At 57.8% G+C, this 17,191-nt stretch overlaps 1 protein-coding gene and 2 pseudogenes across 4 annotated transcripts in view; 2 read left to right on the top strand and 1 right to left on the bottom strand.

Annotated features, from left to right (window-relative positions):
- Positions 1 to 17,191, top strand: part of HERC2 (HECT and RLD domain containing E3 ubiquitin protein ligase 2) — a 107,681-nt gene that overhangs the window by 82,204 nt on the left and 8,286 nt on the right. For all 4 annotated transcript variants that reach the window (XM_036232076.1, XM_036232077.1, XM_036232078.1 and 1 more), the window contains 16 exons: positions 2,536 to 2,689; positions 3,340 to 3,447; positions 4,718 to 4,849; positions 5,180 to 5,338; positions 5,422 to 5,540; positions 6,045 to 6,170; positions 6,545 to 6,700; positions 7,097 to 7,212; positions 7,305 to 7,503; positions 10,044 to 10,258; positions 12,339 to 12,516; positions 13,050 to 13,211; positions 14,692 to 14,783; positions 14,953 to 15,092; positions 15,840 to 16,027; positions 16,514 to 16,711. In XM_036232076.1, coding sequence (XP_036087969.1) covers positions 2,536 to 2,689; positions 3,340 to 3,447; positions 4,718 to 4,849; positions 5,180 to 5,338; positions 5,422 to 5,540; positions 6,045 to 6,170; positions 6,545 to 6,700; positions 7,097 to 7,212; positions 7,305 to 7,503; positions 10,044 to 10,258; positions 12,339 to 12,516; positions 13,050 to 13,211; positions 14,692 to 14,783; positions 14,953 to 15,092; positions 15,840 to 16,027; positions 16,514 to 16,711 — 2,442 coding nt within the window. The remainder of the gene's footprint in view (positions 1 to 2,535; positions 2,690 to 3,339; positions 3,448 to 4,717; positions 4,850 to 5,179; positions 5,339 to 5,421; positions 5,541 to 6,044; positions 6,171 to 6,544; positions 6,701 to 7,096; positions 7,213 to 7,304; positions 7,504 to 10,043; positions 10,259 to 12,338; positions 12,517 to 13,049; positions 13,212 to 14,691; positions 14,784 to 14,952; positions 15,093 to 15,839; positions 16,028 to 16,513; positions 16,712 to 17,191) is intronic.
- Positions 1,728 to 1,846, top strand: LOC118611683 (annotated as a pseudogene).
- On the bottom strand, positions 9,709 to 9,827 carry LOC118611802 (annotated as a pseudogene).

The following is a 17,191-nucleotide window of genomic DNA, read 5'->3' as shown; positions in this document are numbered from 1 at the left end:
CGCACGTCCTCTCCCGAGCACACGTGCTGCCGTCGTCCCTCAGTCTTGCCCTCGATGTCGTTTTCATACTTGGAGCCATGTAGAAATTTCTAATTTTTTTAACATCAGATCTGCCAGTTTTTTCGTTTATGGCTTTCGGATTTTATATTATGCTGAAAATAAGTTCACCAATATGACATTGTTTGCAGAAATTCTCCCATTTCTTCTAATTACTTTTATGATTTCATTTATTACATTTACCTTTTTGAGCCATCTGCGATTTATCGTGATACCAAGGGATAAGTAAGGATCCAGTCCTTGTTTTTTCCTACATGGCAACCATGTTGGTCATGGATTATTGAATAATCTATCTTTGGCAGTTCAAAAACCACTTTTATCGTATTTGAAATTCCCGTATGTGTTTGGGTCCGTTTACAGACGTCTCTGATCCACTCATCTAACTCTTCATGCTCCAGTGCCACAGCGTTTTAACCGTCACAGCTTCAGAATAGGTTTTCACGGCTGATGGCGGGATGTTCTGTATGGAGCCATCCCACGTGGGGCCACCGGCCACCACGCCTGGCTGCCGGGTTGCCAGTGCACCAGGTGGCCCGAAGTGTCCTTCTGCTCACGCTGAGTTTATTACAGTTTGAGTAGCCACATACAGCCGGTGTCGGGTGCAAAGTCAACCTGTATCCATACATCAGAAAGTAGGATCAATCCGTCAAGTCCGCGGGTCTTCTGAAACACTCTGATCGGTGGCCTTGCTCTCTGTCTTTAGAATGGGCCGTGTCATGAGGTCTGCGCCATGTCATTTGTGTTTCTCTGGGCCCCATGTCAGGACCACCAAGGCCATGAAGTGCCTAAGAATGGCCGAATGGGCCTGAGGACATAGGAAGTGGTTTGGTAGATATGCTTTGTGGACTTGTTCTTCCTTAATCAGATTCAGGAATAAGTAAAACGTTATAGGTTCCCTGCTTTCTGGTTTTCAAGGCAAGGTACCTGGTGTGATTCTGAGAGAGTAAAACAAGGTGAATCGTCACCAGCAAAATGTTAACTTTTTCACAAATTTATCGTATTTGTTGGAGGAGAGGATGCGAATGAGAACATGCATTCGGGGTAACCCTGCCCCCCACGCTGTCGCACACTCCTGCCAGGCCCAGTTCTCGGCCCTTGTTTGCAAATAAGAAACTGAGGTCCTGACAGGTTGTCCCTGGCTAAAGGACACTCAGGCTGCTGGCGGAGAAATGGGATTGGGCCCTGAGCACTCTGGGCAGAGCCGTGTCTGGGAGCCCGTCACCCTCCTCTGCGGACTGACGGGCTCTGCAGAGAAGGCTCCGAAATGAAGCCCACAGGACTCTTGTGGGCTGTGCTGCGGGATCTGATGATGTCAACATCTGCATCAGTGACGCACAGGGTCAGGGGGACAGAAACAAAGGTGGGATTGTCTTCAAAGTGCATTGGCCGGTGGCAGGATGCTACTCCCGTGTCCTACCCTGACCTGATGTTTGAGACTTTTGAATTTACGATGATGCCTCAATGGCAGTGATTAGTTTTTTGTTCATAAAACTATTCATTCGGCTAATCTATTTATTATCTAACTATAAGGAAAAATGGAGGAAAATAATTATTTTTGGAAAGTATAAAAGAGAGGATAGTATTTTTTTTCTAAATTAAAAGAAGTTGGTTAGTTAATCTATCATTGCCATCACAACATGTTCTTATTTGTTTTCAAAAATATCAGTCAAGTCTTTGGCCACGCCACCCTGCACACGCCCGATTCCGTCCGATCTCAGAAGCTAAGCAGGGTCGGGCCTGGTTAGTACTCGGGTGGGAGATTGCCTAGGAAGACCAGGTGCTGTAGGTGTGAAAAATTTTTAAAAAATAAGGGACTGTAAGCTGACAGGGTCCTTGCAATCTGCGAGGTCAACCAAGGGTTGCCTCACCTAAAAAATTTTTTTAAAAATAGAAATCAAGGAGTTTTTAGTCCCCAGTGTCGGCCAATAAACGCCATGAAGCATAAGGCTTCCTCAGTGGGATGAGGGTGTTGTGGAGAGGAAAGGCGCACGCAGGGTGACCCTTAACATCCTGGGCCAGGACGGCCCGATTTCGTTCCTGTCTGCCGCCCGGCTCAGACATGCCGTCTGCCCGTTTGTCAGGGGGCTGGGCCGGTCGCCTGTCTCCGCCCCTCCCCGTGGTGACATGTTCCTGCAGCAGGCTTTTCCGCACTGGGAGGTGCTCTCGTCTCGGTGTGGAAAGGAACCGTCGTGGTCATAGGCCTTTTGTGTCTTCAGTGGGCACGTCGAATGTTTTCTATGTGTCACGTGCCTCCAGCTTCTCGTGTCTGTCACCCCAGGCTTCACAGCCCCTCTGCGATCTCTGTGCCATGTAGGTTTTCAGGGAGGGGAAGCCGAGCCCTGATTGGAGCTGGATCTCTCAACCCCCCACGTCCACCCTGTCCCCTCTGCTGCCCTGTCCCTGCGGAGAGTTCGGGAGCAGGGCCAGCAGAAGAGGCATCTTCACGGCCTCCTGCTGGTGTCCCCCCTTCCCCCACAGGTGGCAGATATGCTGCTGGAGCTGTGCGTCACCGAGCTGGAGGACGTAGCCACAGACTCACAGAGCGGCCGTCTGTCCTCTCAGCCCGTGGTGGTGGAGAGTAGTCACCCCTACACGGACGACACTTCCTCCAGCGGCACCGTGAAGATACCAGGTACTCGGGGCCCGACTGGGGGCGTGTGGCGGTCACAGTGCCACAGTGGAGATGCTGGGTACTCGGGGCTGAGCCCAGGGGACGGAACAGGGGTCTCAGTGACACAGTGAAGATGCGGCATAAACGTTTGGCGTAACAGTCATCAGGTGCCTTAGCCAGAGCAGCTCGGGTCTCGTAAAGGTCTCGTGCGGTCTCCAGAAGCCCCCTCGTGTCCCCAGGTCAGCAGTGCCACATGAGCAAGCACTTCTCAGTTTGTGGCTTGCCTGTAAATGCCCCGCAGAGGCCCGGAGTCGTCATTCCTCACGCTGTTGTGGGGACTCTCTTGTCCCACAGAAGACTCCAGACCTCATGCTCAGTGCTTGGGTCTGGGGTGATGTTCCACGTGAACGGGGGTGGGAGGGTACAGCTCGGTCTGGGGGCGGGTTGCAGCATGGGCGGTCACGCGGCGTGGTGGCGTGGCGGCCAGGCGGGGCCTCTGGGTGGGATGCGGGACGGGAGGGAGGGCAGCGGGGCTTCGGTGCTCGTTTTCTGAGCTCGGTTGCACCTGACTTCCTGCCTTCGTCAGCTGGGGACACGGTGTAACCTGTTCGTGCTCGGGGGCCGCGGGGTGGGGCGGGAGTGTCACTGCTTTGCACGCGCCTGTCCTCTAGGTGCAGAAGGGCTCAGGGTGGAGTTCGACCGGCAGTGCTCCACCGAGAGGCGCCACGACCCCCTCACCGTCATGGACAGTGTCAGCAGGATCGTCTCCGTGCGCTCAGGTGCGCAGGGGGGAGGGGCAGGGCGGCTGCGCGCACCTCGCTGCGATTCATGCCTGTGGCACTTGGGGCAAGCCGCCGTGTGGCTGCAGAGCGCGGGGGGCTTGAGCTGCCTCTTCCTGGGACCTACTGGGTGTGCTCCGCACCGCCGGTGGGCTGGATTGCGGATGACTGGCGTGGGAGCGGTCCGTGTCGGGGCCCAGGCCTTCTGGGAGGCCCAGTCCCCCAGACGGTAGGAGACGGTGCGGTGAGATGCGTGGGCGGGCCAGGCGTGTGCGAGGTCAGGGTGGACGTGCTGCAAAGCTTGGGAAGGGGCTGGTGCTTCGACTGACGGTGGCGAGGGCCGGGCTCGTGGCGCGGCGCCCCGTGTAAGTGCGGGACAGACGGCAGCGGCCTCCGGCCCGCACCCCGGCCGCCTCTCCAGGGCTGCTTCGGTGCCCTCCCTTGGGCTTCGTAGGGTCAACAGCACAGACGGGGTTGCGCGCACCCTTGGACTTCACCCTTCTCCAGCCAGGGTCAGCCACCTTCCCGACAGCTGTCCCTCCGCCCGTATGGCGAGAGCCGCCGCGGACCGTGCACGGTGGCCTGGCTGTTCCCCGGCAGACCGTTTCTTACAAGATGTTGCCTGTTAAAAACCAGGTCTAAAGCTTTGGGCGACGCGACGTCATAGGCATGGATTTTTTCTGGCAGTTTGACAAGTGTCTACGTATAATTCAGTAGCGACGTCAGCAGGAGTCCTCTCCAGGCTATACCCACACTGCTGCCCGACGGCCCTTCTATGTAGAAGCCTGGTCGGGGGACATGCTGTGGACCTGTCTCTGCAGCTGCTGTCCGTGACGCCCCGGGCTCTGGGCTCTGGCTGCTCTGCTGCTGTCCCCTCGGGGGGTGGCCCCTCCACACTCAGGCCTTTGTGTGCTGGCGCACAGAGCCCTGCGCTCACAGCCTAGGGGAAAGCGAGCCTCCTCCCCCTGTTGCCGGGGGGGACGCAGTCCTGTGGGATCTCAGGAAACGCCTGTGGCCCCCCGTGGGGGGCGTGCCGGCCGGCCCTGCGGGCCTCTGACGCCCCATCGTCGTTGCGTGTGTTCCCGTGGGCGGTCTCGCCTGCCCCCTGTCCACGGTCCGTTCGGTGCACTGACATGCGACTCAGCAAGAGCGTGTGAGCTCAGGTTCGGGAGAGCCGGCTCGGTTGCTTGGACTCTGCGTGCGTGACCGTGTCCAAGCCCGTGCGGGTCAGGCGGCGGAGTGGGCCGACACCGCGTGCTGTGCCCCGCAGGCCGAGAGTGGTCCGACTGGTCCAGCGAGCTGCGCATCCCGGGGGACGAGCTCAAGTGGAAGTTCATCAGCGATGGGTCTGTGAACGGCTGGGGCTGGCGCTTCACGGTCTACCCCATCATGCCGGCTGCAGGTGAGGGGCCGACGGCCGTCCTGGTTCCCACGTGGGGCCTGGGGTCCACCGGCCCCTGCTGCAGTAGGAGCCACCCCGGCCCCGCCAGCCGCGCAGAGCCACCCACGTGTCTGCTTTGCGTCCTCGCCGGCGGGAGCGTGCGGTGCCGCTGCGGTGCTGCGGCCGGCGGCTGTGCAGAGGAGACGTCCGCGTGCGCGTGCAGATACGTGACGCAGACGGTGGCGTCCAGGTGGACGGGGCCCTGCCCGCTGCTCACGTGTCTGCAAGTCTCCTCGCGGGGGAGCCCTCGCCCCGCCCGGCGCGGGGACGTTGACTGTGCTCACTCCTCAGGCCCTAAGGACCTCCTTTCCGACCGCTGCATCCTGTCCTGCCCGTCCATGGACTTGGTGACGTGTCTGTTGGACTTCCGGCTCAACTTTGCCTCGAACAGAAGCATCGTCCCTCGCCTGGCAGCGTCGCTGGCAGCGTGCGCACAGCTGAGTGCCTTGGGTGAGTGGCGCCTGTGGCACCGCGACGAGTGTCCTCAGGCCACAGCACGCAGGCCCCTGATGGTTTCTGTGTGCTCGCCGCAGCCGCCAGCCACAGGATGTGGGCCCTGCAGAGACTGAGGAAGCTGCTGACCACCGAGTTCGGGCAGTCGATCAACATCACCCGGCTGCTGGGGGACCACGACGGGGAGAGCAGGGCTCTGGTACGGAGCGGGGGACGTCCAGACGCGGGCCTGTGGGGCACAGCGTGGCCCTAGTGGGAACGTCTCACTCGCGGGGCGGAGTTGCCCCCTCCTGCGTGAGAACGAGGCGGCCCCCGCCACGCGCGGACCCCATCCTGTTGCCACCCGTGCCGAGTGCAGGCTGGCGTTCGATTTAAAAACGGCGACGTGCGGGCGGCTGTGAGCGCAGGGCTGTCCGCTGGGCTTCAGGAGCCTGACTCAGAATGTCCCCTCCCGCCGACGAGGTGGTCACGGCTGAAGGACGGCGGCCCGACCACGTGGGAGGCGGGGTGTGTGGCACAACCACAGCTCTGCGGGGGGGGGGGGGCAGGAGGCGGACGCTCAGCTCCCTGCTCTCAGTGTGGCGTCCCGCCTGTCCTCGGGGGCTTTTCCTCCTCTGAAAACACTAGTGCGTGGTTTGAGGCAGGAGGGCCCCAGCACCGCGAGACACCTGACTCACGCCCCACGGCCGCCCTGTCCCCGCAGAGCTTCACGGGCAGCGCCCTGGCCGCCCTGGTGAAGGGGCTCCCGGAGGCCCTGCAGAGGCAGTTTGAGTATGAGGACCCTGTCGTGAGAGGCGGCAAGCAGCTGCTGCACAGCCCGTTCTTCAAGGTGACCTGGGGCCCAGCCCAAGGTGCTGGGGACGGGTGGCACTCCATCGGGCACGGGGAGGAGTGCAGAAGTGGGCCGCAAAAGCTTCCAAACAGGGCTATGGGACACGCCCGCCCCCTGAGGATTGGCCTGCTCTGGGACACGCGGGTGTGGGCCACGCGCATCGCTGGGACTGGGCAGGGACCAGCCGTGCCACTGGCCATGGCAAAGCGCGCGCGGGGCGCAGGGTGCTTGGTCTAGGGTAGGGACCCCCAGGACAAGGCCCGGCGGAAAGGAAAGCCTGCAACGGTGGCCGTCGGCACTCGGGGTTGGGGAAGGGGAGCGTTGGTTGCCTCGCTGAGCGTCCCTGTGGGGTTAATTTTTGGTGGCTGCAGGTCCTGGTAGCTCTGGCCTGTGACCTGGAGCTCGACACCTTGCCTTGCTGTGCCGAGACACACAAGTGGGCCTGGTTCCGAAGATACTGCATGGCCTCCCGCGTCGCCGTGGCCCTGGACAGGAGGGCGCCGCTGCCCCGTGCGTTTCTCGATGAGGTACTGCGCACCGCCACGGGTCGCTGTGGGGCGGCAGAGACGCGTCCGTGCAGTGGCCGTGCAAGCCAGCGCTCGGGCTGCGACACGGCGACAGCTCTCTGGCCGGGAATTACCACAGAGAACAAAGCACGCAGATGGAAATGCTTCAGCCGACGCCGATTCCAGTGAAGGGGTGGTTCTGGTGGAGATGGAGGGGCCCCGCCCGGCGTGTCTCACGCAGTGTTCAGGCGTCAGGCAGTCGTTGCTTCTGTCACCACCGTGACGTCGTAGAGCCGATGCTGCCATTCCCTCCCCTCCCCAGGAGGCGTTCCGCCTGCCTGCTCCCCCTGATAGGGCTGCCATCGCTCTAGAGAGGCGAGTGAGCCATGATCTCATGCATTTGCGGTCGCTGCCTAGGTGGCTAAGAAGATCCGTGAGCTGATGGCAGACAGTGAGAGCCTGGACGTTTTGCACGAGAGCCACAGCGTCTTCAGGAGGGAGCAGGATGAGCAGCTGGTGCAGTGGATGAACAGGTCGCTCCGTCACGGACGCGGGGCGGGGCGTGGTGTGGCGGGCACGCACACACCCTTGCCCCGTGCTGATGTCCACTTTGCATTTGTCCTAGGCGGCCAGACGACTGGACCCTTTCTGCCGGCGGCAGTGGCACTGTGTACGGCTGGGGACATAACCACAGGGGACAGCTTGGGGGCGTCGAAGGTGCAAAAGTCAAAGTCCCCACCCCGTGCGAGGCCCTGGCGGCGCTCAGGCCGGCGCAGCTGATTGGCGGGGAGCAGACTCTGTTTGCGGTGACGGCGGACGGGAAGGTGAGGGCGTGTTTCGGCATCGCGCGGGCGTTAAAACTGATAACTGAGGCCACTGCGCGTTGCTGGGTTCACAGCCAGACGTCACCTCCAGATCCATAGTGCCAATGGCATGCTGGAAGCAGTCACTCTAAAGCAGCGGTCCCCTCCCTTTTGGGCATAGGGACCGGTGCTTCTATGAGAATCCAATGCCCGAGGATCCGAGGTGGAGCCGAGGTGGCGATGCCAGCACTGGGGAGGCTGCAGGTGCAGATGAGGCTACTTGGCTCACTCGTCTGCCACTCACCTCCTGTTGGGCGGCCTGGTTCCTAACTGGCCACGGACCAGTACCGGTCTGCAGCCCCGGGGCTTGAGGACCCCTGCTCTGCGATATTTCTGTGCGATCCTTCATGTGTTTGGAGCTTTAGTTTTTATTTCGAAGTGTGGTAAACAAACAAGTGTATTATGATTACTTGGTAATCAGTAATTCAGTGGACGTACTCTAATTATTTTCGCTCTTGCAATGCTGTCTTTAAAAAACTAAGTGCTGCTGGTGCGTGGATGTAATTGATGTCTGTGTATTGACTTGATGTCTTACTGCTTCGTCCTGCTCTTTTTTTATTAACATTTTTCAAGAGTTTCTGTGTTTTCTTGCAGAGAGCTGTAACTTGTAAACGAAGGGGCTCCTCTCTGGTTCCTGTCTGGGAGAACGGGGGCTTATTGCTGGGCGGGGTGCAGGGTCACACTGACGGGGTCACACCTGGGTCCATTTCGCAAAGGAAACCTGCGACTGAACGTCACACACCCTTGGGGCTTTGGTGGATGTCCTTTATCAGATTAAGGAAGTCCCCTTCTGTTTCTTTGCATGAGTGGATACTACCTTGTCATACGCTTTCTGCATTCAAAAATGTCTGCGTAGATGTTTTCTCTTATAGTGGGTCGTCACAGTGAACTGGACTGATTATCTCGCAGGATTAATCACTTCCCCGGGTCAGGACTAGAGGTGACTTGGCTCGGCCCTCCAGCCCACTCTCCTACCAGGCATCTGGGTTTTTAATTTCAATTGTTATCTTTTTAATTTTTGGAAGTTCTGCTGTGGGTTATTTTAGTCTCTTACTCCTTAGGGATACGTTCCAGCTTTTGTTTCTTTAAACATAACATGAAGCTGTCGTCCTGCTGCTGCTCATTCGTCCTGCTTTCTTTCCTCTCGTGTGATGTGAATTTTTAAATGCAACCCCCCCCATAGAAAAATTACAAATATGTTTGAGCTCACCATTTTCCTTAGAGAATTTTATGTAGAACTTTTTTGAGGCCTAATTTGAAATCAGTCATCGAAGAATTTGTAAACCTTGGGTGTTTCAAGCCTGAGACACTATACATTAAATTCTCTCCCTGAGGAATTTGGGGCACACAGTGTAGATTCAGACTAAAAACCAATGTAACACTCAGTGTTCTGTGTTCTTAGGAGAGATTCCGCCTCGCTCAGAGCTCACGTGGACAAAGGAGACGTTCCCTGTGCTCTTCCCAGTCCTCACTGCAGTCTGTGTGAGGGGACAGCCCCTCGCGGCCCAGCTGCCCATGCGTCTCCTTTTAGGGACTTTGCCCCCCCGCCCGTTCGCCCGACACCCTCAGACCTGATGCCCAGGCAAGCGGGGTCTGGGCTCATTTAGCCCCCCAAGTTCTTGGTTTCACTTTCTCTTTTCGTCCTGAGGTCTCCTTACTCTACAGCCACACATTTGAAACAGTGCGAAACAGCATTTAAATTTACTTATTTATTTAATTTATTTTTAAAAAATATTTACTTTTTAATTTTTTTAGCATTTATATTTTTATGAGAGGTTTGACATATATATGGAAATGGCAGTCTGATTTTTTAAAATTAATGAAAGGTGTTTTGTATCCCCAAACACTACCCACTTAGAGTATAGAAAATTAGTGTATTCTATGTGCCGAAATAATAAATGTATTTATAATTTTCCTATGAGTATTGGTGGGTGTTATCGGGGGTTGCACATAATAACGAAAATTTCTTTTTGCTTTTTTTGGTATTAATTATAGCCAGTGTTCTAGATAAAAACAGAAGTGCTTCCGGGAAAAAGGCCTCGTTTTTAAAACATTTTTTGAATTCGGTATTTCTTTTCTTTCCTTTATTTTTAGTCACAACCCTTGGTTGACCTCATAGATTGCAAGGACCTTGTCAGCTTACGATCCCTTATTTTTCATTTTTTACACCTATAACGCCTAGTCTTCCTAGGTGGTCTCCCATTGAAGCACTCACCAGGCCTGACCCTGCTTAGCTTCCAAGATCAGATGGGATCGGGCTTGTTCAGGGCAGCATGGCCGTAGACAAATTTGGTGTTCCTAACAGTCATACCTTGTTTTTCATTTTTAGAGCTGTGGTAAAGCACAAATAAAGTCTTTAAAACTCCTGTGAGTTTTTAAATTTTAAATTTATTTCTCTGTGGTAGAAATATCTAAGGCATCGATCGATTGGGTTTATCAGTTACTGAAACATAGGGCTGTTGAGGTAGAATCTCATGTCCATGTTGCTTTTCCTCGTGTAGCTGTATGCCACTGGATATGGTGCAGGCGGCCGGCTGGGAATCGGGGGCACGGAGTCGGTGTCCACCCCAACGTTGCTTGAATCCATTCAGCACGTGTTTATTAAGAAAGTGGCCGTGAACTCCGGGGGGAAGCACTGCCTCGCGCTGTCTTCAGAAGGAGAAGTTTACTCGTGGGGCGAGGCGGAAGACGGGAAGCTGGGGCATGGCAACAGAAGGTACGAGCACACGGCTTCGGTGCCACGTCTCCCTCGCCTCTCTGTCTCAGTGCTGTGCGGTCTGCTGGCGCGTTCTTCTTCAGGACAGCTCCTGTAACGCGCTAGACGTTACCGCCGCGCTTGGCAGGAGTACGCTCACGCGGCCTGTGTAGCCCGGCCTACTGATGCCTCTACTCGGGGGGAAATCCATTTAGCTTCCTCTCATCCTCTTCCCCAAATCCCCGTCCCCTGGTCCGAGTTACCTGCTGAGCCACAGTTGGCACTGTGTGTGTGTGACACTAATAAAACTGTAGGTGCCGGGAGGAGGGCGCGTGGGGGCGAGGGGACACACAGGTGGCAGTCTTGTTGAACAGAGCAGCTGTGCCCACTAGTTTTAAAAAGTTAATGGGAACTCCCTGCCAAGTCGGGCCAACAGCGACTTTCGTATCTAAAATCACAAAAGCACCGGGTGGAAAACGGCGCTGAAGACGTCGGGGGAGCAGGCTGGCAACAGAGGGGAGAGCCACTCCGGGGGGAAGAGCATGAGGGCTGTGTGCTTGCCCGTAACGTGGCCGATTATGCAGACAATCTGCTGGTGTCTGCAGAAAAACCCTACTAGAATCAATGAGTGGTGTTAGCTGGGTTGCAGGAGAAAAGGCCGGTTAGTAGAAGTCAGTTGTATGTATTTGTACTTACATATGCACAAACAGAAACTGAAATTTAAAAACCATTTACAGCATCCTCCTCCCTAAATTGAAATAGAAAGGGGTAAATTTGGTCAAAAAATGTGGACGACATACAGACAGAAAGCTACAAAGTATTTCTGAGAGATTCTAAGAGACCCGACATCATGGAGCATAGTGTGTAAAATTTTTTTGATTTGTCAGGTTTCTCCACAATTAACCTGTATGCTCAACCCCTTCCCAATCAGAATTTCTGTAGAAATCGACAAGCTGATTATAAAACTGATGGGAAGGGGAAGTGCCTAGAATAGTCTGAGCAGCTTTGGAGATGAGGAGCAGAGCCAGAGGACTGACAGTGTCCGGCTTCAGGCCTCGCTTAGAGCCACAGTGATCGCGGCAGTCAGCGTCGGTGTAGAGAGAGAGAGAGATGTCCGTGGATGTAGTCACAGGTGAAGTCTGAACGTCCCCACAGATGCCAACGTGGGGAGTGCGGAAAGCGAAATGATTTCTCCCTCGCGGTCTCCACGCACAGTTTGCAAACGCGCACAGATTTTTTTTGAGAAAAGATAGTCTTTTAATGAACGGTTTTGAACGGTTGGATAACCATATGGCAAACAGGGGACTTAAGTAAGTTCTTGCACCATATCAAATGATTCCTAGTCAAAGATGTAACACTGAAAACTAGAGAAAACCTTTGTGACTTTAAGTCAGACAGGTTTTTAGACAGAACTCCAGAAGCACGATCCAGTAAAGAAAAATAGGATGAGTTGGACTTTATAAAATGTGAGCTTCTGTTCTCTGAAAGATGCTGCAAAGAGCCCGAAAGGACGAGCTGCAGACGGGGAAGCGCGTTCACGCTCACGTGTCTGAGCTCTCACGTCCAAAATCACGAAATCACGAGAGCGTTCGAAACTCAGTGACACGAACACGAGCTTTTATTGCCACGTTGTGGGCTCGTCGACACTTGGACGATAAAACCACTCAAAAGAAATGTAGATTCACAGCAAGATAGGTGGCGGCCTGTTGACGTCGGCCAGGCAGGTGCAGACTCTGGTGTCTGCGTTTCTTTCAGGTTCTTTTTTAAACAACTTTTTTAAAAAACATAAAACCCATTCTCAGCCCACTGGCCTTTGAAAAACAGGCCATGGGCCAGACCGGGCCCCACGTGGCTGCCTCTTCCCACCCGATTTGGCCTGAAAGCCTCCGAGTCCTGGCACAGGGCGACTTCTGTGAGGGGGGACGGTGGGAAAGGAGGACATTCTGAGTTCAGGTCTGGATGTTTTTTCTTGATCGATGTATAAATTGGTTCGGAGGATGTAGACTGAGAGACAATCAGGGAGCAGCAAACCAGAAGCCTAACATTGTCATCGTCCAGGAATTAAGCTGTAGGTCACTTGTATTTGGTGACCTTTTTGCAGCCCGTGCGACCGGCCTCGTGTCATCGAGTCTCTGAGAGGCATCGAGGTGGTTGACGTTGCTGCCGGCGGAGCCCACAGCGCCTGTGTCACCGCGGCGGGAGGCCTGTACACGTGGGGCAAGGGCCGGTACGGCCGTCTGGGGCACAGCGACAGCGAGGACCAGCTGAAGCCCAAGCTGGTGAGGAGGCGCGGGGCGGGCCGGAGGGGTGGCTCACCGCGGTCACCATAGCGGCGCCAAGTTACAAGTACTTCCTGCTCCAGGGCCCGCTTAGTTTTAGGGCTGGCGGTCATTGCCTCGTTCTTTACATGTAGGTTTTGTTTTATTTACAAATAGGGTTTGGTTTTGGTGGAAATAAAAACCATCTTGGTATGTAGTCACAGGTCATTTAGACAGGAGAGTACCCGAAGTACCCTTTTATTTGTAGTAGTGTCACCTGGCATCCAGTAAAAGGCTTCGTCCCCTCGAAGCCCGCCGGGCTGAGGCCGGAGCGGGTCAGCAGCCGTCCTGATGTGGACACGCTCTCTGGGGACACAGCGCCTGCCTCCTGCAGTTGCGATGCTCAGCCTAGTGGCTGGGCGTTTTCTGTCTTGTCCCACGGGGCCTTCGAAGTGACCTGTTCTCTGTAGAGATGGAGCGGGCGCTCGGCTCGGAGAGGCCTGTCCCCGGAGCACCCCTTCCGTCACTCTCGTAACTCTGCGCCCTCTCCTCAGGTGGAGGCGCTGCAGGGCCACCGGGTGGTCGACGTCGCCTGCGGCAGTGGAGACGCTCAGACCCTGTGCCTCACGGAGGACGACACCGTGTGGTCCTGGGGCGACGGGGACTACGGCAAGCTCGGCAGGGGCGGCAGCGACGGCTGCAAGGTGCCCATGAAGGTACCCCAGCCCGCGCGGCCCTGCCCCCACGTGCATCTCGGGGCGGTCGGACCGCACCCACACCTGCTCGGCAGGAGACGCCATGGGCATTTGGGCCAAGGCGAGCAGCAGGCCCAGAGGGACGGAAATGTCTCAGTGCTGCCCGTGCCCTCTCGGGACGCCGTGCCACCTGGCGGGTGGCGTAGAGCCTGCGGCTTCCCACAGGGTTCCCCGGTGGGACCGTCTTCACCCTGTGACCAAGCAGTGGGTGGAGGTTAAGTTCGCCAATGCGTTCGGGCCACGTGCTGATGGCTGAATGGCCCGCGGTGCATGAACACATCAGGGCCATTTAAGTGACAGTTTGTCATGGCTTTGGGAGTGTGGGTGCAAGAAGACCAGATGCCGAGTCTTGGCGCCCTGTTCCTGGGACTCCGGGCCTGCCACTGTGGGAGAGAGCTGTGTGGCGCGTAGGCGGCCCCTTGGGGGACGGGAGTCCAGCCCGGCATCATCACGTGGCTCCCCCCCGCCCCCGCCCCCAGCTGGCCGCCCAGTACATGTGGTTCTTTAAGTTTAAATCTAAATCACTTAGGATTTAGAATCCCCTCCCTCACTGGCACCAGCCACATTTGACAGGCCGGTGGCTTCTGTTCTAGAGGTGTGGGCACGGCACGTGCACAGAGCCTTGGCAGGTGCTGCCCAGAGCTAGCGTCAGGGAGGCGCTGCCTGGGAACCCCTTTCTGGGCGGGCGCGGCTGCGGACCAGAGCTCAGGCTACCTTGTCCCTACCACGTCTCCGTTTTTCCCTGAGAAGCGTGAGGCGTTAGCCCCGTCACAGTCACTCACGCCAGCCCGTCTGTGAGGAAGTTGTCGTGGACTCTGATGCTCAGAGGGCTTCCAGGGACTAGGGTGCCAGCTTTGGGGGGAAACTAAGAACTAGGGTTCAGTTAAAGTCACAGGTGAGAATGGAAACCAGAAAGACCACGGGAGCTTGAGCAAGGGGAGACCACAGTGGGCAGTGAGCCCAGCGGGAGCCCCATGCGGGCCGTGTGGGCTTCTGGCACCGGCCTGACCGAGGTCCCATGGAACTGGATGGACCTGTTCAGCGGTAGGGCGTGTCTGAAGGCCTGGGCCCCTGGCCGTGCCCCACCGGGACCTGCCGTCCCCCACCCCTCGCGGACCTTGGGCACCTGCAGGGCTGAGGGCAGAGTGCAGCACGCGCGGGCGGAGGAGCTGTCACACGACACAGGTGGGGTTGGGAGAGGGACATGACCCCCGATCCTCAGCTGTGACACGTGTCGCCCCAGGGGCACGACAGGCTCGTGGCCGCCTGTCAGCCTGGCGCCTCGGAGCCAGGCATCCCGACCCTCATGAGGACTTCGCTTGGTCCGCTGGGCAGGACTTTAAGTTGTAAAAGGACCTGACGCGGAAGGGAGTCCCGCATCCTTGGTCAGGCTCGCGTCCGTCCCTGTGGGTGGCCGTCTAACGGAGCCCCTCCCTTCCAGGTCGACGCTCTCACAGGCCTCGGTGCAGTGAAGGTGGAGTGTGGCTCCCAATTCTCGGTCGCCCTCACCAAGTCTGGCGCTGTCTACACTTGGTACGCGAGACTCGTGTTTAACGCCATCGAGGTGCTGACTGTCCTTGTAGCTCGACATGTGACGCGTCTGGCAGGCCGTGACATGCATCCTGAAACCTGGTGCCAGGAGGGTGGGCAGGTGGTAGACGGCACGGCCTTGAACTCCTGTCCCGTGTTCCCTCGTGCACAGGGGCAAAGGCGACTACCACAGGTTGGGCCACGGGTCCGATGACCACGTCAGACGACCCCGGCAGGTACAGGGGCTGCAGGGGAAGAAGGTCATTGCCATCGCCACCGGCTCCCTGCACTGCGTGTGCTGCACCGAGGACGGTAGGTAGAGGCTTCCGAGCCGTGCGATCGGATGACATGCAGCGGGGCCGTGCACCGCGTGCTGGGCTGCGTCTGCGCCAGGCAGAGTGCTGGCCATTGTCACCTTCGCTTGGCGTTAGCACCTGGGAATGTGCAGGTCCCCCGGCTGTGCAGGACAGAGCTCACAGGGAGGCCAGGCTGCATGCGCGGAGTGCCGCTCGCGGGGCTGGCCCTCGGCGGGTCCGCCACTGACGGGCCTCGCTGTGAGGAGCCGGATGCACAGACCACGCGATCTCTGCTGAAACCTGCTTCCTCGGGGCTCTGGAACCCGGGCGCGTGCCAGGCAGAGGCGCCCACATGACCAGCCCCGTGAAACGCTGGGCGCCCAGTCTCTGCTGCGCTTCCTCGTAGAGGACACACCACGTGCTGTCACAGCTCGCCGCTGGGGGACTGAAGCGCGTCCTGTGGGACTTGACAGAGTAGAGGAAGGAGGACTTTTAGTGCGAACGGGGCTTGACCTGCCATAGCTGCTTCGAAGGTGGCGAGAAGGGGCCAGGGATCGTGGTGGCCTCTAGAAGCTGGGCAGCAGGGGCTGTCAGGGGCCCTGCCGCGTGCCCCGCCTCTCGGCGTCGTGACTCGCGATCTCTGGGCCACACACGAGGGTCGCGTTGTCGCAGCAGGCAGCCGGCACCCAGCAGAAGGGTGGCGGTGCATGTGCATCTGTTGGTCCTCGTGCGCCACTTCTTGTTCTGAATTCATTGTGTCTAGGTGAAGTTTATACCTGGGGTGACAACGACGAGGGACAACTGGGAGACGGAACAACAAATGCCATCCAGAGGCCCCGGTTGGTTGCGGCCCTTCAGGGCAAGAAGGTCAACCGTGTGGCCTGCGGCTCGGCGCACACTCTGGCCTGGTCGACCAGCAAGCCCGCCAGCGCCGGGAAGCTGCCTGCACAGGTGAGTGCTGGGCCCCGGGGGCGGGGACGTGCGGGCCAGGGCAGGTCTGTGCGCACGGCGAGCTCGGGTGTGAGGCCGCACGCACACGTCGTGCTTCCGTAAGTGTTCACAGACGTGCTCCGCTGGGAGCAGCTCAGGTTTCTAGTGTTGGAAACAACACTCAAGAACCTCAGTGTTCACAGCAACCAACAGCGCGTGCGCTCCCGTCCGACACCTCGTCCCAGATCTCAAACTGTGCAGGAGGCCCTCGGAGGACAGCCACGTGTGCTCTTCAGCGGACGCGTTTCTGGAGACGGACCTTGCTGGGCCGCCTCCTTGCTTTATGTTACGCGGCTGAAGCAGAATGGCCAGAACAGTGTCACGATGAGACTTTTCAAACCAGAGTCACACATCAGACTGCTTCTTTTCTTTAAAATCACGTCTAGAGCTGCGGCGTGTCTGTGCGTTGGACGCGCAGGCGAGGGTGACGCAGCCCCTGTGTTGCAGGTCCCCATGGAGTACAGCCACCTGCAGGACTTGCCCGTGGTGGCCTTGCGGAACCGGCTGCTGCTGCTGCACCACGTCTCCGAGCTCTTCTGCCCCTGCATCCCCATGTTCGACCTGGAGGGCGCCCTCGACGAGGCGGGCCTCGGGCCTTCCGTGGGCTTCGACACACTGCGGGGAATCCTCATATCCCAGGGGAAGGTGCGTGGAGCAGCCATCGCTGTGGGCGGGACTGGTGTCTTAAATTTTAGTCCAACGCTGAGTCCCAAACTGGAAGTCTGGGGTCCAGCGCCTTCAGCAAACGTTCACCGAGCAGCCGCTGTCAGCCGGGCCCGTCCCGGGTGCTGGAACTCAGCCGTGGCGGACAGGTCTCTTCTGAGTTGGAGCGTGTGCTCCGTCTGCAGGGCGCCAGTGGGCTCTGCCCTTCACCTCTGCAGGGGGCGGGGGGCTCGCAGAGCCAGGCCCGGGCCTGCGGTGCTCCGTGGCAGAGCCCCGCTGGCCGTAGGAGGGTGCACGAGGCCGTTTCTTCCCCTGGGATGTCCAGAGCCATCTGTACCAGGGTTTTAGACCCCTGGTCACAGGCTACCTTGGCAGCTGTGACGAGGGTCGTGAAGGAGGCACCTCTCAGGCACCCCAGCAGACTCTGCCCACTGAGCTTTCTAGGGGCAGAAGGCCCACCTC

The sequence above is a fragment of the Rousettus aegyptiacus genome, unplaced genomic scaffold, assembly GCF_014176215.1.
Source record: "Rousettus aegyptiacus isolate mRouAeg1 unplaced genomic scaffold, mRouAeg1.p scaffold_m13_p_14, whole genome shotgun sequence".
In the NCBI taxonomy this organism is placed as follows: domain Eukaryota; kingdom Metazoa; phylum Chordata; class Mammalia; order Chiroptera; family Pteropodidae; genus Rousettus; species Rousettus aegyptiacus.
Note: the sequence above shows the minus strand (reverse complement) of the source record. Positions and strands in the feature narration are given on the sequence as shown.